This window comes from Muntiacus reevesi, chromosome 20 (assembly GCF_963930625.1).
Source record: "Muntiacus reevesi chromosome 20, mMunRee1.1, whole genome shotgun sequence".
NCBI classification, from domain to species: domain Eukaryota; kingdom Metazoa; phylum Chordata; class Mammalia; order Artiodactyla; family Cervidae; genus Muntiacus; species Muntiacus reevesi.
In genome coordinates, this window is record NC_089268.1 from 20,879,459 (window position 1) to 20,902,125 (window position 22,667).

Below are 22,667 nucleotides of genomic sequence, written 5' to 3' on the forward strand. Positions count from 1 at the left end.
GGATGATCAGAGACAGATCAGAGACAGACAGAGAGAACCGGGATGGATGAAGACCAGCTTGAAGAACAAAGACGCTGTCTAACTACCAGTGGTGGGACCTGGACCAAGCATGGGCTTTGAGAATAGACAGGAGAGCTTGGACGTAAGAAACAGCCCAGTGAGAGGGTGCTGGAGTACTGATGGACAGTGAGGACAGCAAGAGGAGGAAGCTGGAAATGTTTCAGTGCCTAGAAAAATGAAAGAACAAAGGAATTCAGGTTTTTTGGGGGAGGGGACTTCAACTCAAAGGGAAAATGAAGGTACACGTTTCAAAACAGATATTTTAAAGTGATAATAGAAAATGCAAGTGGAAACAGCAAGAAGAGGGCAGGGGTCTAGGTACAGAATAACTGACATGAAGGTGACAGGGAGAGTGGGCTAAGCTCACCGAGGAGGAAGATGAACCCCGGGAGAATGCATCTGAGCCAGTCCCCATTTAAAGGGGAAGCAGAGGAGAGAGGAGAGAAGCAAGAAGGAAAGAGTGTGGCTCGTGATGGTGAACGATGCCTGAATTTTAAAGTCATTAAAACTGCACTTCAGAAGGAGAATACTAGTAATATTCCATCCCAGTCTCCAGTCCAGAGCTCTCACACTAAGGACTTCTAAAGATGGGAACACAGTGGGAGAAATGGTCTGGATCTTATTTCCTTGGAAACTCAGCCTCTCACACCTGGAGTCTAGCTGGGGTCCCCCAGGATGAGGGCATTAGTATGACGGGAACAGCTCACTCTGGATTTTCAGATGTCCATGCCCATCTCTGTGCCAGACACTCAGTCACGATACCCAGTGCCCAGTCCCTCCCTCTTCCTTGCAAACTGGGACTTGCTCTGTCCCAAGGGTGATGCTTGTTTTCCCAGCCTCCCTTTTAACTAGGGGTCTAGCCAAAGAGGTGTGAGCAGGAGGCAGCTAGAAAGTTTCACCCTCCTTCGTGGATGATCCTCTGTTCCTACAGCGAAACCTACTGCTCACGAATGCACCATCCTTTACCTTTTCAGATCCACCGTGGTGACATTGAAGACAACTCCTTTCAGCCAGAGGATCATAAAGAGGCGCTGAGAGAAGGGACAGTTGCCAATACTTTCCCCATCGATTCCAGCCTAGAAAGAAAAGCACAAGAGTCCTGAGTTGGCTTGTGCACATTAGCAAGAAGGCATATGGCATTCTAACAGCTAGATGCCAGTTTGAGCAGAACGAAGTCCATGCTCCAGCCTTCCTTTAAAGTTGACTTTTAATATTTATCACTGTCTTCCTAATGTAGGGTGACACTTGGCACAGGGTGAGGGCTCAATAAACCCTGTGGAACTGAACGTGAGTTTCCAGCATGGTGATTATGCAGACTCATAACTTTCTGAAACCACTGAACCCTAGCACCTCAGAGTAAAAAAGAGACCTTTAACATCACAGGAAAAGTGTTGTGAAAGTGTTAGTTGTCCAGTCGTGCCTGACTCTTTGAGACCCGTGGACTGTAGCCTGCCAGGCTGCTCTGTCCATGGAATTCTCCAGGCAAGAATACTGGAGTGGGTTGCCATTTCCTTCTCTGGAGGATCTTCTTGATCCAGGGATCGAACCCGGGTCTTCCACATTGCAGGCAGATTCTTTACCGTCTGAGTCACCAGGACACCCCTTAACATCACATAATCTGATACCAAGAATGTTGGACCAACTTCTATACTTCTGAGTAATCATCTTGTCTACGCTTGAATAGTTCCACTCACCAGCAATTTATATCTCTCAAACTAGTCCATTCTGAGGACAGTTCTAACCATCAGAATCGCTTTCCTTCGGTTATATTAATAACCTCGCCAAAGTATGTTCCTCTGTAGTTTATCCTCTACCCTTTAGTCCTGGCTTCATGAGGATGTCATGAGTATAGATCCTCAGATTTTGACCTCTTTCTATCTAATCTGCAGGCTCAAGATTTTAATCAATGTCCCACTTAGTTCTGACTACTACTAGACCTTGTGTCAATAAGCTATTCATTTGTTAAATTATTCTCTTGAACAGTGAATACATATTGATCATGTGCAAAGCACTGTACAAAGGGGATTCAAAACAGCATTTACTCAGGAGCTTAGGACCCTCTGAGGTGTGGACTAGGGGATGAGACAGGTACAAATAGATAATCATGGCAGACAGCATTATTGAGGACCTGCGTACTCCCGCTCCCCAACTTTCCCCTTCTCAGTACCCTCCTCAAAACAGAATTTTTTTCTCTGAAAGGCAAGTCCACTTTTACCTCTGAGTGGGCTGCAGAGATGTAAATTTTACAGAGTATATTTTTAGCAAACACAGGAAGAAAAAGGTTGGAGAACTGATTTCTGTGTGATTTATTTCCACTGAGTGGTTTATTGGCTCCAAAATGGTACCTAGAGGGAGAAATCACCTATCACTCTGCTTGGGGCTCCCCTGGTGGCTCAGATGGTAAAGAATCCACCTGCGATGCAGGAGACCCGGGTTAAATCCCTGGGTTGAGAAGATCCCCTGGAGAAGGAAATGGCAACCCACTCCAGAATTCTTGCCTGGAGAATCCATGGACAGAGGAGCCTGTTTTACTGGCCCCAAAATGGTACTTGGAGGGAGAAATCACCCATTCACTCTGGTTTTTGTTGTTGTTGTTTTAGGGGTTTTGTTGTTGTTGTTGTAGATGTCTTTATTTGTTTCAGCTTCGAGGGACGTGGGATCTCAGTTCCCTGACCAGGGATCGAACCTGTGCCTCCTGCAGTGGAAGCTCAGTCTTAACCTCTGGGCTGCCAGGGAAGTCCCACCCACTCACTCTAGTTTGCCCTTGGCTACCCTGGCAACTGTGGCCTCATCAGGACCAGGCTCCACCCACAAGGAGGATGTCTGGAGGAAAGGCCCATAGCCTGGCTTGAAAAGTTGGCAACAATCCAACCAACATCCTGGAATGGGGGCTTACTAAGACTTCTTTTCTTTCTTTCTTTTTTTGAAAAGAGAAGGAGAAAAAACTGCCCTCCAAGCTCAGCACATTATTTTTCCCCTGCAGCTTTGATTGCTGGGGGGTTGGCAGGGGGTGGATGTCTTCTTTCATAAGCCTCAAGCTGTGCTTATTTCTACCTGGCCCATCACTCCCAGCAGAGGTTCAGGTTTATAATGGAAAACTGGTGCCTTTGCTGGTGTTGCTCGTAGGTAACTGCTATGAAATTACAGTTATTTCACCTTTCTCTTAACTCTACCTGGAACCCCATCCTTATTCAGTTCTCACTTTCCTTAGTGCTGGAAACAGATCTACTCTGAGGGTTTCAGACACCACGGGCTTGGTTATAGAAAATCAGAAAGGTGGAGGGCATAGGGCAGGTGCCACCCTGACCACAGGGCTAACGTTACCGATAAAGTCACACTCAGACAGGCAACTATGGATTTAATAATGACTGGTGCAAAACTTGAGTTGATGACATCAGTTCCTAAAAGTATCTTTCTCAAGAAGCACCCATTTGACAGGTTCTTGGTCCCTTAAAACATCCTGACAAAGGAATTTTTCCCCAGGGTCGGTTATGATGTAAGTGACAAGCTGAGAATTCAAAAACAAAAGCCACACACTCTTATCTGTTTTTACCTCTGGTGGTGAGGGTGGGAGTGGGGATACTCATAAGAGAATTGAAGCAGGAACTACAGAAATATTGGCATTCTTATTAGCTGGACCCAAAATTCATATAATAATGTTAATAGTATCAATGAATATCTATATTGTCAGGCATTGTTCTAAGGGCTTTGCATATATTGCTTTTTATTTAATTGCATTATCATGAATAACAAGCTCTCTGTTCAATTCAAACCTTTTACTTATTTATTTTTGGTCACATCACCTGGCATGTGGGATTAGTTTCCCAACCAGGGATTGAACCTGAAGCCCCTGGACTGGAAGCACAGAGTCTTAACCACTAGACTGCCAGGCAACTCCTGCTTTACATAACATTATTAATGCATTTATTCTTCACATGAAACCTGTGTAGTGAGATAGTGTCATCCTTTTACAGACATGGGAGCTGAGGGGGAATTACAGATAGGGGACATCACTGGCCTGAGAGTCCCTGGGATGAACCCAGGCAATCTGGTTCCAGATCCAGAGCTCTTACCCGCCATGCATGGATCCATCCTGAGGACCCAGCCCAGACAGGTAGCATGGTCACCCAAAGTCATGGAGCAGGAGGTGGGGGCGCTGGGGATACATCCCAGACTGCAGTCAATATGCCACAGCTCTGCGGGCTGTAGAGGCTGGTGGCAGTCACAGTTCCCCCCATGTCCACTCTTATCTTGTTAGGATTCTAGACGGAGTAAACAAAAATTGCCGAAAGACCAAGAGAAACAAGAAACAAGGGGTCTGTCCTACTGTCTCTGCACCTCTCTTTCAGCTTCACCGTCCCTTCCCTTCTCTTATGCTGGGAACACTTAACATGAGATCTACTCTCTTAAGACATGTGTCAGGGTTCAAGGCAGTACTGTCGACTATCCAGTGCTGCAAGCGACTCTCCAGCGCTTACTCACTTTGCTCAAATGAAACTGTGTTTCTGTAATTAGGAACTCCCCACTTTCCCCTCTTCTTGACCCTGGCAACCACTTTTCCGCCTTTTGATATTATGACTTTCGCTATTTTAGTTACTTCATATAAGTAGGATGATGCAGTATTTGTCTTCCTGTGATCAGTTTAATTCATTCACCATAATGTCCTTGAGATTCATCCATGCTGTTACACATTTTAGAATTTCCTTCTTTTTTAAGGCTGCATAATATTGGAAACAGTGACTGACTTTATATTTCTGGGCTCCAAAATCACTGCGGATGGTGATTGCAGTCATGAAATTAAAAGACACTTGCTCCTTGGAAGGAAAGTTATGACCAACCTAGAGAGCATATTAAAAAGCAGAGACATTACTTGGCCAACAAAGGTCCGTCTAGTCAAGGCTATGGTTTTTCCATTGGTCATGTGTGGATGTGAGAGTTGAACTATAAAGATAGCTGAGTGCAGAAGAATTGATGCTTTTGAACTGTGGTGTTGGAGAAGACTCTTTGAGAGTCCCTTGGACTGCAAGGAGATCCAACCAGTCCATCCTAAAGGAGATCAATCCTGGGTGTTCATTGGGAGGACTGATGTTGAAGCTGAAACTCCAATACTTTGGTCACCTGATGCGGAGAGCTGACTTATTTGAAAAGACTCTGATGCTGGGAAAGATTGAGGGCAGGAGGAGAAGGGGATGACAAAGGATGAGATGGTTGGATGGCATCACCGACACAGTGGACATGGGTTTGGATGGATTCCAGGAGTTGGTGATGGACAGGGAGGCCTGGGGTGCTGTGGTTCATGGGGTCGCAAAGAGTCAGACATGACTGAGTGACTGAACTGAACTGAATATTCCACTGTGTGTATACATCAGTTTTTTTATCCATTCATCTATCAAAGGACTTTAGGCTATTTTCATACCTCGGCTATTTAAATACTGCTAGAGTTTCCCTGTTAGCTCAGATAGTAAAGCGTCTGCCTACAACACAGCAGACCCGGGTTCTACCCCTGGGTCGGGAAGATCCCCTGGAGAAGGAAATGGCAACCCACGCCAGTATTCATGCCCGGAAAATCCCATGGACCGAGGCGCCTGGGGGGCTACAGTCCATGGGGTCGCAAAGAGTCAGACATGACTGAGCAACTTCAGTTCAGCTTCAGCTCAGCTCATAATGAACACAGGGCTTCCCAGGTAGCACTAGTGGTAAAGAGCTCCCCTGCCAATGCAGAAGACATAAGAGACATGGGTTTGATCTCTAGGTCAGGAAGATCCCCTGGAGAAGGGTTTGGCAACCCATTCCAGTATTCCTGCCTGGAGAATCCCATGGACAGAGGAGCCTGGCGGGCTACAGTCCATAGGGCCACAAACAGTTGGACATGACTGAAGCAGCTTAGGACACACGCAGGCATAATGAACACGGGAGTGCTAATATCTCTTTCAGATTCTGATTTCAGTTATTTTAGCTGACTCCCCAGAAGTCGGATTGCTGGATCATATGGTAGTTCTATTTTTTTTTTTTTTTTTTTTTTTTTGAGGAACCACGACACTGTTTTCTACAATCGCTGCTCCACTTAGTATTTTCACCAAAAGTGTGTGAAGGTGCTAATTTCATCCTGGCCAAGACTTGTCATTTGTTTTTCCTAGAATCGCTATCCTGAGGTGAGATCTCATTGTGGTTTTGCTTTGCTTTCCTCTTGTAATTACTGATATTTAGAATTCTTTTTTGTTGGCTGTTTGTATGTCTTCTTTGGAGAAATATCTATTCAAGTTCTTAGCCTGTATTTCATTTGGGTTATTATTTTTTAGTATTGAGTTGTTCATTTTCCTCTTTTTCTCCTTCCCAACTAACCAGTCCTGTGCCCCATATAAACCATTTGATAAACTCATGGGTTAAATGTGGTATGCTTGTGGCAGCCACTTAAAACATCAACCAAGAACTTGGGGGGACTCAGGGGGAGCTCAGGCCCTGAAAAGTATGTGGACAAGTCCAAATGGACTGTGGTTCAAAGAGGCTCTGAGCAATGGTGGCTGAGGTAGTCAAAAACATGGTGAACTGGGTTGAATAAGATTCCCTCCCAAATTCATGTTCACACAGAACTTGTGAATGTGACCTTATTTGGAAGCAAAATTTTACAGATAAAATCAAGTCAAGATGAGGTCATGTTGAATTCGAGTGGGCCCTGGATTGATGTATCGGCAAACCAAGGACATCAAGGATGGTCAGCAGACCTCAGAAGCTAGAGGAGATTAGGGTGGGGTCCTCTCTAGAGATTTCAGAGACAGCATGGCCCTGCTACCAACTTGATTTCAGACTTCCAGCCTCAAGAACTATGAGATAATACATTTCTGTTGTTACAAACCACCCAGTTTAAGGTCATTTATTTTGGCAGCACTAGGAAATGAATGCAAACAGTGGGGTCAAAGGAGAATGGTGTACAGCAGCAAACTTCCCAAGTTCATCATTCTACTTTTCCATGGGCCTCACGTGAACACAACTGCCAGCGAGCTCTGACCCCAAAGTACTGTCTCTTCCCTAGGTATAGTAGATTTATTTACTAGTATGTGGATATGCTACACTACGCTTTGCTATTTTATACTGTATTATTAATACATTCTATATCACCTAAGCTGTAATAACACACAAACTTTGGTACTTCCCTGGTACCCCAGTGGCTGAGACTCAGCACTCCCAATTCAGGGGGCCTGGGTTCAATCCCTGGTCAGGGAACTAGACCCCACATTGCACAACTAAAGATTCTGCATGCCATAATGAAGACAGAAGCATGCCACAACCAAGACCCAGTGCAATCAAACAAATAAAAATAAATATTTTTTAAGACCATAAACCATTATACACTATGTAATACTACATATAATAGTAATGGCAGGATGCAATTATATGGGTTGTATGATTATACATTACGTGTTGTATGCCAACTAGGTCATATTACATGTTATGACATAGTCTCCCACGCTATACGGTAAGCTTAGCTAATGTTTTATTCACGTTGCCTTCAGCAGCAATAAGCCCAGGTACCTAAAACTGAGTGCCTGTTAGAATGCATGAATGTTGAGGGCAGGATGATATTGCTCCATTTTTATGACTTGAGTATCTTAAAATTTTTATGTTCGCCCTCTAAAGAGCATCCTGAGAAAGAAACTTGGGTTGCTGAAGGCATTATAGCAGATTATGGTACTAGACCCACCTCTGCCTCTGATTCACCCTGTGACCTTGAGTCTCAATCTTTGCATTTATAACTTCCAGCAATTTTCTAAAATTAAGCAGCTAATGGAAAGTTATCAGCTTAAGACAGCACTCTTCAAACTCTTTTGGTTTCAGAATCCTTTTGTACCTTTTAAGATTGTTGAGGATACTAATGAGCTTTTGTTCATGTGGGTTATAGCTATCGATATTTACTATATTATAATTAAAGCTAAAACATATTTATTTCCTCATTCATTAAAATATAATAATAATGCCAAGTATATTACATGTTAACACGAACAGCATATTTTAATATAAAGAGACCATATATTTAGAAAAAATTTAGTAAGAAGAGTGGCATTGTTATATTTTTTACAAAATCTTTGACTGACTTAAAAGAAGTCAGCTTCTGCATTCAGTATTTTCCTATGTTTGGAGTCTATGAAAAAAATCTGGCCTTACCCAGATACATAGTTGGAAAAGGGAGGAGTAATTTAATAGCCTTTTCAAATAATTTCAGATAATTGCAAATATTTTTCTTTTATACCATAGTGAAACTCAACAAGTGGTAGTTTCTTAAAAGTTAGTTGATAGGTGGAATTTAAAACCCTATCAATGAAATTCTTCCATTCTCCTAAAAAGAAAAAAATTCATCTATCTTGCACTTCGAATGGATCTTTTACTCATGAATGGTTTTGTCACATCACAAATTCATCATTTTGAAAATAACATTTCACAGATTTCCAAATGGTCATAATGGTCATACATTTTCTCATATGATAGCAAAATATCTCATTCAGTAATACTGCCACCAAGTTCATCAGAAAAATTTAAGCAAGGAGAAGTTGTCAAACTCCTAGTGGCAAATACCTATTTTCCAATATTCTCGTTTTCTCTTCAAAGTTTGCCTTTTATTATTGGCAATGGATACCGCCAGCTGTTAGTCTTGAAACGACAAGCTCATTTCCTTCATTTTCCAGGAAATGTCTGGAAAAACCATGATTTGTCTGCTGGTTGTCTTTCAGGCAAAAACTGTTCTGTGAGAGAAGCTACTGGTCATCTCAATTGCACAAGTACTTCTCCTGAGACAATCACTGTGCTTGGCAATGCAGCCAAAGAGCTAAATATGCATTTCCCATTTCATCCACCAGAATGTTTAAAAGATATGTACTCATGGGCTGAGATTTTAATTACATTAGGTAACTTTAACAGCTTCGTCAAAATCATTCATAAATGAAACCAGTTCTTTTTTTTTTTTTCTCTTCATGTATGACAACTCTATACCACTTCCTTTATTTGCACTAAAACCCCAGCAAGTTTTACTCACAATAGAGCAACCTGAGGGAGAAATGATGACTTTGAAAATAGTGTGTCCTCCCAGGACCTCTGAAAGGATCTCAGGGACCCAGGAGTCTGTGAACAACGTTTGAGACCTGTTGGAATAAGACACTCCACAAACAGACCAAGATACATAGAGCTTCATCTCCAGACAATAAAGGGAAGCTGATAATTGCCCAAAAGTCATTTGCGGGCACCAAGGTCCAGAAGAGAGATGAATGATTCAGAGAGGACCCCAAAAGAAATAGCAGGATGAGGAGAGATGACATTTAAACTGGACAGATGTTGTGTCACTTATCAATTTATTATTTCCCAGCTCTAGAGGCACCCTTCAATAAATGTTGGGTGAGAAACAGTGGGAATTCCTTTCAGCATTTCTAAAGTGAGTGTAGAGGTAGGATTTCCCAGGAGAGAGCATGGGAGGGACCCTGCAGAAGAAGCGGCTCTCCTGATGCCTCTGGTGTGGGCTGCGGGAGTCAGATCTCCAGCCTCAGGCCGGGAAGTGATCCCTCTGGCCCCTGCAGCCTCATCCTACTGATAACCTCTCTGCAGCCCTATGAACACAGAAGTGAAAGCCCCCATGTCGCCTGCATACAACCTGCCTGTGGTCTAGGCGGCCTCGCAGATCTGCTACTTACTCTGCAAGCCCCATGTGGCCTGAAGGTCCCCTGTACCCACCGGTCCCTGGATCCTCCTGCTCACCTAGACTCCCATTGCTGATCATCTGCTTTCCTCTTGAACTCAGGAGGGTGGCCCATTGCTTGGCTAGCAATTCCAAAACACCTCTGACCTTGCCAGAAGAGTGAATTTCTATGCTTTCTGTGGGGCTGACCACACCTTTTCCAGTGAGATTTGTACCCCTTCCAAGTCTGCCACCCCTTGGCTATTCCCTTCAGCTCTAGAGTATACCATATAGGGTGTCCTTATATGTAATGGTTACTCTGTTACCATAATTAATTATTGCTTTATATTAAACTTCTCCCACTAAAACCACTGTGTGGGTTCTCTCTGGTTCTGATTGGACCCAGACTACAACAGATGCTTAAATGTCTGATAGCTCAAACAGGAAGATTTCTAGGCTATTTGACTATCCCTTAAACAAAAAAATCCTACAAAATTCAGTTCTAAATGAGGTCAAGAAAGAAGCCTGAATTTTCTCCAAAGAAATTAAATGCCACATTTCAACCTTCTGTTGCTTTAGCCTATGAAAACTGTCCCTTAGGACTTAAGTGGTTAAACATTCTTTTCAAGTTTCAGATAAAAAAAATTCTATAGCAGTGGGGTTGGAGTTGACTTCAGACATAATATGATCTAGTTCTTTCTTTTTGGTTGTAAGGAAATAGGCCCAGAAAGGTTAGATGTTTTGCCCACGGTTGCACAGCCTGGACCCATGGCAGAATCAAGGATATAATTTTTTTTGTTGTGCCATGTAATTTGCAAGATCTCAGTTCCTTGACCAGGGATTGAACCCAGGCCACATCACAGTAAAAGCCTGGAATCCTAACCACTAGTCCACCAGGGAACTCCCAGGGATATAATTCTTGATTCCTAACTTTTCTCAAGGCTAGTTATTCTCTTATAGGAAAGAATGCTGAAGTAACAAAGACGACAGGAAGAGGACTTTCTTTTGATATAAAACAATTCATCTATATAGCACTAAAATGATTCATATCAAATGGAAGAGAAAGAATTTTTCTTTATAGTATTTACTTTCTATATAGTATTTGGATCTGCCCACTTTCTTCATATAAGTCATATGGTATGACTTATATGATCATCTTTTTAATACCAAATGTTCTGTCGTTCCAATCATTTGGTTGGTCAGCCTCTCATGAATAGAGATGAGACCTGGTGATTTGTGGTTCACTTGAAGAAGGTAAGTTCTACCCTAAAAGAAACAACATTCTTTTTCTCAGCAGTCACATAAGGCTTAACTCACTGGGGTCACTCTAGGCATTTTTCATTCAATTGTTGTTCTGTGTTTAGTCACTAAGTGATATCTGACTCCTTGCGACCACGTGGACTACAGTACGCCAGGCTTCCCTGCCCTTCACTATCTCTCAGAGTTTGCTCAAACTCATGTCTACTGAGTCAGTGATGACATCCAACCATCTCATTCTCTGTTGCCCCCTTCTCCTCCTGCCCTCAATCTTTCCCAGCATCAGGGTCTTTTCCAATGAGTTGGCTCTTCACATCAGGTGGCCAAAGTATTGGAGCTTCAGCTTCAGAATCAGTCCTTCCAAGAAATAGTTAGGGTTGATTTCCTTTAGGATTGACTGGTTTGATCTCCTAAACAGGTAATAAGTGTACATTTGAGACTTCAGAGATTGTCAGCATTTATCTGAAGTTGATTACAAAGGCTAAATAAGCTCTATGCAGAAGGCTGCCTGTACAATGTCCTATGAAGAATTTCAGGTGTATTGGTCAGGGTTCTGCAGAGAAATAGAACCAACAGGATTTGTGTGGATAGAGCTAGAGCTAGAGATAGAGATAAAGATAGAGTTAGAGACAGAATTGTCTCCATCTGATTGCGGAGGAAGGTGAGTCTAAAACTTTATGGGCTATGTCATCAAGTTGGAGACTTAGGGAAAAGTCATAGTTCAAGTTCAAAGACAATCTGTTGACAGAATTCCCTCTTCCTCAGACATTGTCAGCCATATTTCTATTAAGGCCTTCTACCGACTGGACGTGACCGCACACAGGATAGAAGGTCAACTGCTTTACTCAAAGTCTACTCATTTAAATGTGCATCTTAAAAAAAAATTAAAAAAAATAAATGTTCATCTTATCCAAAAAAAAAAAAAAAAATCTGCCTGGAAGCAGTCAGCATAATATTTGCCCAAATACCTGGGCATGACAGCTTAGCCAAGCTGACACATGCAAATTAAACATCACAACAGGTGAATTTAAAAATACTACTTGAGACAGGTAACCCATCAATTTAGTATGTGTCATCAACACCTTAGCTCACCAGATGGTTTTTATAAACAGCTGAACATAGTTATGTAAATATCCCCTCCCAAAGGAACTTGTAGGCTCCATGCCCAGAAGGCTACTTGGCTCAAGTGTTTGACTAAGAGAACAGAGTCCAGAGATACCCTGGACCTGAGTTCCCAGTCTGTTCTGACAATGGCTTTGGGCCCAAGGCTGCCTATAACTTAAGGAGCTGAGTAATATCACTGGGCTCAAGGCCTCTTGGGAGTGACCTTCAGCCTGCCCTGAGCTTTATGGCCTATGCACCGAGCCTGTACCCTCCCTCCTGTTTGTACACACACCCTCCGAGAAAGAACTGCCTCCTCCAGCCCAACACCTCGCCAATGCCCCCTTCCTCCAGCCCCTTCCTTCCATTTCCATGTGTTTTCCTTCTTATTGTTTCATGTCCAAACTATTCGAACAAGTGACTTGGTTTCTCAAAATTCTTGCCAGTCCTGCTTCTACTTAACATCCTCTTTTCTTAAAATTTATGTAGCTGCATCAGGTATTACTTGCAGCATGCAGGCTCTCGTTTCCTGACTAGGCATCAAACCTGGACCGGCTGCATTGGGAGCATGGAATCTTAACCTCTGGACCACCAGGGAAGTCCTTTAACAAACCTTATAAAACTGTTCTCTTTCAGCCACTTTCTGGGACTAAGCACTTTCCCTCCCTCCCATGTTTCCTCCTTTCCTTCCTCCCTCCCTCCCTCCCTTCCTCTTTCCGTTCCTCTCTCCTTGCATTCCTTCCTTCTTTCCTCTCTGACTTACCCCTGCTTGGCTTTTCTCTTGTCACTAGAACTGCTATCTATCTCCTCCTCTTAAAATTCAGCCCTCTGCCACCTGCCTTGTCACCTGCTGCCTCTCACACACATGCCATTGGTGTAGATTCACGAGACCCTGAGCTCAGAAGGGCCCCACACTTGACTTAACGCTCTGTGATTGCTGTCTCGAAATCCTTTTAATCATTTTGAATGAAGAATGCCGCCCCTCCACGTTGCAGTGGGTCCCACAAGTTGACAGTTGTCCTACACGTGACTCTTCTATTTCTTTGCTGACACCTTCCTCTTCCTAGCTTTTGCCCTCTCAGCTAATAGTTCATCCCCTGCTACATTTGTACACTCTTGAGAACTCATCTAGTCCTGAGAACATGATTAACCTCCCTGAGACAGCAAGAGCTCTGGCTTTTAGGGTCATAAACATACAGTTTACTCTGAGCTTTTAAAAAAGGAAAGAAAAGGAAGAATGTTGAAATGCTGCAGAGCTTGCTTGGCTTAATCCTTCCTTGTTACTTCTGTCTCTCCTGTCCTGTCAGTCCAGTGTTAATGTATTACCGTAGAATTCACCTCATTTCAATTAAATAGGTCTCCAGTTACTAGATACCTGAGGTTTTCTTATTAGTAAATCAGACTTACTAATTAGTAAGCATTTAGTAATAGTCCTATTATTGCGATTTAATATCAAATGATCTATCCTTCCAATAATCTAATTGGTAAGCCTTCGACTAGCATGAATGTGACTTGGTGACTTGATTTGGGGATCTCATTTTATGAAACCCTAGGAACCCAGGAAGGACACAAGAAATGTAAGTTTGATGGGAAGGAAATCCAAAAAAAAAAAAGGAGATATATGTATATTAAATATATAGCTGCTTCACTTTGTTGTACAGTAGAAACTAACATGACATTGTAAAGCAACTATACTCCAATAAAAATTAATTAAAAAAAAAAGAAATGCAAGCTTGATTGCCCTGATAAGTCTTCCAAGTGACTCCCGCATGCTTCATAAGACAGATGATTCTCATTCATATCATAAACCTACACCAAGCCTTAGAAGGTCCCAAAGTCCAAATCCTCTGTTTCTGAGTTTGACTCTTTCTGCTACATTGACCCCGGGTGTAATATTTAACACAACTACATCCTACTGCCCTAGAGGCAGTCTTGTGTCCTTGACTTCACAGAGTTCTGTGGTACAGTGTGAAGGGCTGGTTATAGAGCTGGGCAGATCTGGGTTCAGATTCCAGCCCTGATATCAAACAGCTACTGTGGCAGATTTTATTTTTCCAAAGAGGCTATAGTACAATTTTCAGTCCCATGGCTCTCCAGTGGACAAGTCTGTATTTTCCTTCTTGAAACTGGGTGGACCTTTGTGGCAGCCTAGATGCACAGAAGAATGTCACAATATGTGACTTCTGAGACCAGGTCATTAAAGGTGAATGACAGACAGACTCTGCCTGGCTCTCTGCGTCTTCTTCGGGAACTCAGCCACCATGTTGTGAGGAAGCCCAGAGCCCATGAAGAGGCACCATGGAGGGTTCCGGCTGACATCCCCAGCTAAGGTTTCAGCTGACAAGTACCCTCAACCACCAGACATGTGAATGAGTGAGATTTCAGATAATTCTAATTCCCAGGCTTTGAACTGACCCAAATGACAACCAGTGAGTCATTCCCACCAAGCCCTGGCCAAACTGCAAGTTCATGAACAAAATAAATGCTTCCATTGTTTAAAGGCACTGAGTTAGGGTGGCTTATTATCCAGCAGATAACTCACATACTCACTTACCCTTAGGCTCCTTATCTACAAACTGGGGGCAAGAAGCATCTACCTCGAGGGGCTATTTCATGACTCGATGATAATATGTAAAAAACATGATGTTGGCTATTGTCATGAGCACAGAAGACAAACATTTAGGAAGATCTTATTAAACATTGCTATTTGTGAAATGCTATGCCTTAGGAAAGAGTCAGATCTTTCTTTGATGCCACAAATATTCAACAATACCTCCATGTCCAGGGTTTTTGGTGTGGAGCAATACATTCAATGGAGAAAGCAAACACAGGAAGAACTCTGGCCACTGTCCATTGGCCGGAGATGAGTATTCCTAAGCCAGGGAAGGATCACACTGACCATGAAGGGGAGAACGGAAAGTGATTCGTGTTTGGTTAGCTGTTGGTACAACCATGGACGCATGCACAGCAACGTTTCACCACCAAACAATGTATTCAAGTAGCTCAGGAACCAGACTCAACGGTGTATAACTCCAGGAAAATGGATGGATGAAGCTGAGGGATCAGGTCTGTGACAGATTCCTGGCAGTTTTCTGTTGAAGCCCAGTAGAAGCCTTTGTGTTCTCTGAATATCCAAGAACCTTTGCCACAAATATTTATGGGACCATCATGCTATTCTTTAGGTCTGATTATGGCTCTTCATGCTTGGATCAGGAGATCTGAACGCTGGAATTCGTCCACCAGAAATGCACCACGGTGCAGGAAACCAGAGAGCAATACAAATCAACAGTCTCAAATAAACAGAACTCCTTCCCACATGGGTTTAATTTGAAGACGACGTCCTCTCACTTAAGCCTCCTCTGGAGGATACCAGTCCTAATGGAGGAAACACGCCTTCAACTTAATTAGCCCACTGTCAGTTTTGTTTTCCTCCCTTGACATATTTTTTTATTATTCAAGATGCCATAGGAATTAGTTCCAGCTTTTGATCATGCATCCATTCCCCCTTCATTCACGGAATGAGCCCACAATGCCTATAATCGTCATACAGAATGAGGGTATATCTCAATACTGACTCTCTGACAAAAGGAAGGGTGTTTGGAATCCTGTGACAACAGAGATTCTGCCACTGTTCCTCATCCTGCCCTCCACTCTGGTTGTCTGCATGTGGATTTTTTTAAAAATTTGTTTTAAATTTCAATTGTTTTGCTAATTATCTTTTTTCAATATTATTTATTTATTTATTTGGCCATGCTGCGTGACATGGGGACTGAATCAGGCCCCCCCTCCCCTGGCAGTGGAAGCATGGAGCCTTAATCACTGGACCATCAGGGAAGTCCCTGCATGAAGGTTTTAAATTGAGCATCTTCATATCACAAACTGGTCTGCAAAGACTTTAGAGAAATCACAAAATCTGTCACCAGGCCTCTCTGTTGGGTTCAATCAGCTCTCATCTATCCAAAACTGTCAAATAAGACAGGTTAAAAGCCTCGTGGCACTAAAATCGAATCTGAATCATGAAATTTACTAAACAGGGTCATGTAAATCCAGGGCCCTTCTGGAACACTCTTTGCAAAATTAGTGTTTTAGGTCAGTAAATTATTATTTATAAAGCTTGAAAAGTCTATCCTAATACTCACTGAATCATGCCACGTCCAGGTCCCATACTCAGATATTCTGATTAATTAATCTGGGGTAGAACTCAAGTCCGGCAACCCATTCCAGTCTCCTTGCCTGGAGAATCCCACGGACAGAGAAGCCCGGCAGGCTAAAGTCCATGAGGTTACAAAGAGACAGACACAAACTGAAGCGACTTAGCACACACGGAGAACTCAAGTGATTTTTTTTTTTAAACTCTCAAAGTGATTCTAACGTTTAACCAGGGCTGGCCCGTTGGAGCTTAAAATTAGGGATGGACAGTATACTCCTCTAAGAAACATGGTAAAACAGAAAACTGACAAAAGAGCTCCGTGAACCCATGAGATACAGGGAACCGGCGTCTCAGGAGACACTTGAGGTGCCCTCCCTGATCTGTTGGTTCCCTGTTTGCTCAGCTAACCTGCAAACTCTTTAGGATCAGAGCCGCCCTCTCCCGCTCATCCCACTGAGACTGCTGTCCCTCCCCATAGTCCGTCCTCCTCCTGGAAGAAGGGCATCATCTTGAGTCATTCAAGGAATGCGGAACGCACTTTGGATGAGGATGTCTGCAGAATCTCAAGTCAACAGACACAACCAGGAGCTCCACTCGCCAACTGATGTCTTGCCAGCTGCCCATCCACACAGAGGTCTGCAGGTGGGTCCTCCCTGAAGGGGACAGCACTCTGACTGGGCCCAGAAATCCTGCTTCTTGGGGCAAACTCTCCCATGATCAGATGTGCTAAGCTACCTTCCTCTCCCAGGCACTATTCTCTACCCTTCTTTCACCAACAATGGCTGGAAACTTTACTTCTTCTGCAATACAGGATTCCATCAAATCCCATGCCCGACTTATCTGGTTGTGGGGGCACTTAGGAGGCTTTAGCTCCACCTCCAAGCAAGTGCAGCCACCTGGCCACGTGGGGAGCGGGACCAGCATCTTCACTGGGGGCCTCTTGGGTGCTGGGTCTGGGAGGGCAGTGCTGAACGAGACCCTGTCCCACATGGAGGCAGCAAAAGTTCAAGAGATGATGCTCTGGTCATATGCGGAGTGCAAGAATGATAGAATTGAGTAGAGTGGAAGCAGGAAGGATCAATGGCCCCAGATGGAGGGCCTTCTCTGCCACCATGCAGGAGAAAAATGTTCTATTCACCAAGTACCTTCCGTCCCATAAGCTCCCAGCTCCTACAGAACTTATTGTGAAGACTGTCATTCTAGATGATTCTATTTCCTGCTTCAAAGCTGGGTGGGGGGAGGGCTTACAAACAGCCTTCCAGCTACAGACACAGAAAGTGAGCCAGGTTTTGCATCGAGGAGACCTCATTTCATTTTCTCTGCCTTGAAAATCCTTGGTCTGAGCTCACTCACGGCTGAGTTACACGTTCAAGCGCAGGCCAAGCTGTAATTGAAAAGAAGTCTGTCTTTTGTAATCCCCGAGGCCCAAAGGGGAAATGAAAAGCTTTTCCAAATGGCAGCCTGAGGCAGGAAATGTTCTATTTATTGTACTCCCATAAAAAAATAAATTGACCCCAGTAATTATACCACACACACACACACACGTGTCCAGGTCATCACCCAGGAAGCCACACTCTGAGATGGGGGTCTGCGTTTCTCCCCCAGAAGGGAACTGTTCCAAGACACATCACATTTTCCATCACAAATTCTAGTTACAAGAGACAGATCGCCTATCCCACCTTCTGCCTGGCCAATGGGAGTCAGAAGAACCTCTGGGCTGGTGCCAGATGTTCTGCAGGGTAATATACCTTTAAGAATGCCATTGCCTTAGGTGTCACCTTCTGCAACCTCGCCCATTAGATGAAGAGATGATTGGACAACGTCCATCTCTGAATTCTTTGTTTCTTTCCATGCTCACTTGTTCAGCAGAATTAATCGGGCAGCAAGAAATTAGAAATGACCCTTGCTTGTGAAGAACTGTAATGCAAATTCTCCACTATGTGCCTAGGAGAAAATATTGATAGTGGCTATCATAAAGATACAAAACTGCCCCTAAATAACTCTAAAACAAGTGAGGTGCAGAAGCTTTTCTTTTCTTTTTCTTTGCAGATGTTTTTCTTCTCCTTTACTGGATCTTTTCTGTACATCTCAGAATTTGGTGTGATGCTTCTCAGGACTCAAGTCCACAAGTACCACAAAACCCCAGTTTCTGGCTTCTGCATCCTAACACTGAGACCTGACTTATTGGAAAAGACTCTGATTCTGGGAAAGATTGAGGGCAAAAGGAGAAGAGGGCAACAGAGGATGAGAAGGTTGGATGGCATCACTGACTCAATGGACATGAGTTTGAGCAAACTCCAGGAGATAGTGAAAGATAGGGAAACCTGGCATGAACAACAACAACAACAACTGAGATCCACAGAGACACTCTTTCAAATCAGCCATTTGGACGTGAAGAAGCATTTTCAGTTCTAACAGAGATCGCTCAATCCATGGACACTTATGTCACTGTAGCAGTCACCAAAGCATATCATTTGTATTTCCATTTAGTTTGAAGGTACCGCATAGAACTGTTGCACCTGTGTGTTAAAAATTGTACTAATGCCACATCCTCCACACCCCAATCCCCAATATCCACCATTAGAAGCCAAGACAAGCTAAAGTCACAATAGCTTCCCTTTACTTGTAAAACCTATCTAAGGAAGGAAACCTGCTATTGTTGGGCTATGTTTAGACTAGATGATGCTAAGCAATGGCCTTCAACAATTTACAGCAGATAGACTGCTGGATCTTATCTAATGTTTAGAATCAACCCCTTCAAATAACCTTTTGATGGAGAGGTAGAAGAAATGCAGCAAAGTTAAAATGTGCTCAGTCGCTTCAGTCAGGTCCGGCTCTTTGAAACCCTTTGGACTGTAGCCCATCAGACTTCTTTGTCCATGGGATTTTCCCAGCAAGAATACTGGAATGGCTTGCTGTGCCCTCCTCCAGGGGATCTTCCTGACCCAAGGATCGAACTGGCATCTTCTGTGTCTCCTGCATTGTAAGCAGATTCTTTACTGCTTAGTTATCAGGGAAGCCCAAAGCTAAAATAAGAAGCATCAATTTCTTCTGTGTTCTCCCAAGTGGCTTTTATCACATCTCTCTTTAACAGGACTTCTTTTTACTAAGTCATAGGAGAATGACCATATTTCTCTTCTCAGTTTGTGACATAGTTCAGGGCCAAATGTAACATTCTAGTTGTTCAAAAATATAGTTTATATGCAAAGACCACAGTCTTGGAGACATAAGGTGGGACTGAAGAGAAACGATTTGATCTTAGGAACAGTGTGATGTGAGCAGAGGATGTGATTAGCCAAGACTTTTTTGCTCTGTCGCATTTGCAGCTCTGGAATTAGCTTTGAGCATGGCATTTCTTCTCTCAGTTTTCACCCAAAGGGGAATAAAAGATGGCTTGAACTGGCCTCAAAGGTCTCTCCCCCCTCAAGTGTAACTTGGGAAAATAACAGGTGCCCTCCTGATTAAAGTTCTCTGTGAAGATCAAATGAGGTACTGTACATGCAAGTGCCCTGAAAGGATGGATAAAAAGACAACATTATGACTCCACATCTGGTCCTTCTTCAGAAATTGTTGATGGAAGTTCACGTGCCCCATGTACAACGAAGCCAAAGAAACTGAGATGATGGAGTCTGGAGCAGAGAAAGGTTTACTGCAGGGCCACACAAGGAGGCGAAGTGACTCAGGCCCTAGAAAGTTCTGAGTTCCCCTAAGGGTTTTAGCAAAGCACATTTAAGGGTCAGGTAGGGGCCGGGGCTATCGCAGGGTCTGTGATCAGCTTGTGCACAATTCTCTAACTGGCTGATGGTGAGGTAACAGAGTGGTGTAACAAGGGTGAACATTATCCGTCCTTAGGTTCTAGGAGGCCCGGGGCTATGTGGTCGTGGTCATCAAGTAGTTAACATCTTCCATTTGTGGTTGGGGAGGGTGTGTTCACATCTGCAAAACAACTCAGGCAATGTGCCTCAAGTACTGTTATCTAAGTACTTCAGAGAGGAGCTAAAGCAGAGGATGTGAGGGAAGGCCTGTCCTGGGAAGGCCCCATAGGGTCCTACTCAGTTACAAAATTAAGCTAGAATACGGTGCTAGTAAAGAATTTGCCTGCAATGCAGAAGGCCTGGGTTCAATCCCTGGGTCGGGAAGATCTCCTGGAAAAGGGAGTGGCAACCCACTGCAGTACTCATGCCTGGAGAATTCCATGGACAGAGGCTACAGTCCATGGGGTAGGGAAGAGTTGGACATGACTGAGTGGCTTTTGCTTTTACAGTGCCTGACAGCTCGACACGAAGGGAATGAATGTGCACCCAACTCTCAACTGAGTCCCATTCAGAATGTCTTGTCTTTCTCACAGAACTCCCATCAATGGCCCTAAAGGGAACAGCTGTCTTCACAGGAGGAAATTCTAGGTTGACTACAGCCACGCTACTCAAAGTTAGGTCCACGGACCAGCAACATCAGCCTCCTCTAGGAGCTTGGTAGATATGTAGATTCTGAGAACCTACTCCAGACCTTCTGAACCCGAGACTCCATTTCCAACAAAAACTCCAAGTGATTTATGTCTACCTGTGTCGGAGAAGGCTGGTCTTCAGAATCTTTGGATGTACAAAGGCCGTGTACAGCAACAATGCAAAGACCTTTACGATCCATGCACTAGAGCTGTGATGTCCAGCTTTCCTTTTTGAGCTTAAAAAAAGTACATTTTTGCACATTTGGACTTCCCATAACTCCTGTTTACCAACAAAAAACAAAAAACAAACCCTCTACTCTTGTACCTAGGAATCTGGCCCTACTGGATTCTAGAAATGTGAGTGAATCTCTGCCAAATTTCCAGACCTTGAGCAGAGGAGAGGGACCTGCATGCATATAACAAAGGCAGCCTGGTGCTGAAAGCAAACCTTGCAGCTGAAACTGGAGCCAGGGTTAAATTATTGATTGAAATTCCATGATGTGGCTTGTCCAGCAGGAGCCAGCAGAGCCTAGAGTCACTGAACATATCATCCCATGCAGGCCTGATTCCCCTAGAGCCCCTGCCTCTTTGCCTGGAGTGGGGTGGGGTGCTGGTCAGAGGTTGGACCCTCTCCTGAGAGGTGAAGTTATGGAAACCTAACAAGCCTTGGGGGGGGGGGGGCGGTGACCTCAGCTTTCTGAAGGTGCCACATTGGTGCCCATTTCTGTGTAGTGCAGGCCACCTGCCTGCCTGCAACCCTTGGGGCATAGAAAGCTTACACAGAGAAATAAAGAAAAACAAGAAAGCCAATATGCTGAAGCTTTAAAAAATATATTAAAAAAAAATTTTTTTAAACCAAACAAACAATTTTCTTCCTGAAAGTCCCCTGGAGAAGGGAATGGTAACCCACTCCAGTATTCTTGCCTGGAAAATCCCATGGATGGAGGAGCCTGGTGGGTTCCCAATCCACAGAATTGCAAAGAGTTGGACACGACTGAGCCACTAACATGGAGAAGGCAATGGCAGCCCACTCCAGTACTCTTGCCTGGAAAATCCCATGGACAGAGGAGCCTGGTGGGCTGCAGTCCATGGGGTCACTAAGAGTCGAACACGACTGAGCGACTTCACTTTCACCTTTCACTTTCATGCATTGGAGAAGGAAATGGCAACCCACTCCAGTGTTCTTGCCTGGAGAATCCCAGGGACGGGGGAGCCTGGTGGGCTGCCGTCTATGGGGTCGCACAGAGTCGGACACGACTGAAGTGACTTAGCAGCAGCAGCAGCAGAGCCACTAACAAGGTTTCTACCTGCATAATGGAAAGAAAAGGTTTCTTGGCCAAGCAACATGCCAATGTATAGAAAATGAATTAACTTCTCTCGATAAGTTGTCCTTTTATAATCATGAATATTTGATCCCCAAAAGCAAAATATTGCTAACAACATGCCCATTGAAAGCAGAGTGGTTGACTATAGAGCAATACGATCATATTTAATGCCATAGTCTACAGATAGTGAAAAGAGTGAATTGGAGTCTTATGTCTTATCCTGCAAAGAATTTCATGTTGGGAAAAAAATGCAAGTCACAAAGTGATATGAGTATTATGATCCCTTTTTATTAAAAAAAAAACCCTGTGATACATAAAAACACATATGCAGGGCTTTGTTTTTAAATGAAAAATGTGTGTGTGTGTGTGTGTGTGTCAAAGAGAGACGGCAGCACTTAACACTGATGTTTGCAACGTGTGCTCAGTCGCTTCAGTCGTTTCCAACTCTTTGTGACCCCACGGACTGTAGCCCGCCAGGCTCCTCTGTCCATGGGATTCTCCAGGCAAGAATACTGGAGTGGGTTGCCATGCCCTCCTTCAGGGGATCTTCCCAACCCAGGGATCGAACCCGTGTCTCTCACATCTCCTGCACTGGCAGGCAGGTTCTTTACTGCTAGTGCCACCTGGGAAGCCCCACTTGACACTGATAACATCAGTTTTTCTCCAGTAGGA

At 43.8% G+C, this 22,667-nt stretch overlaps 1 protein-coding gene across 2 annotated transcripts in view; it reads right to left on the bottom strand.

Moving 5' to 3' along the window:
• CLIC5 (chloride intracellular channel 5) overlaps nucleotides 1-22,667 on the bottom strand; it is a 167,344-nt gene that overhangs the window by 50,627 nt on the left and 94,050 nt on the right. For both annotated transcript variants that reach the window (XM_065913409.1, XM_065913410.1), the window contains exon 2: nucleotides 1,027-1,136. In XM_065913409.1, the coding sequence (XP_065769481.1) occupies nucleotides 1,027-1,136 (110 nt within the window). The remainder of the gene's footprint in view (nucleotides 1-1,026; nucleotides 1,137-22,667) is intronic.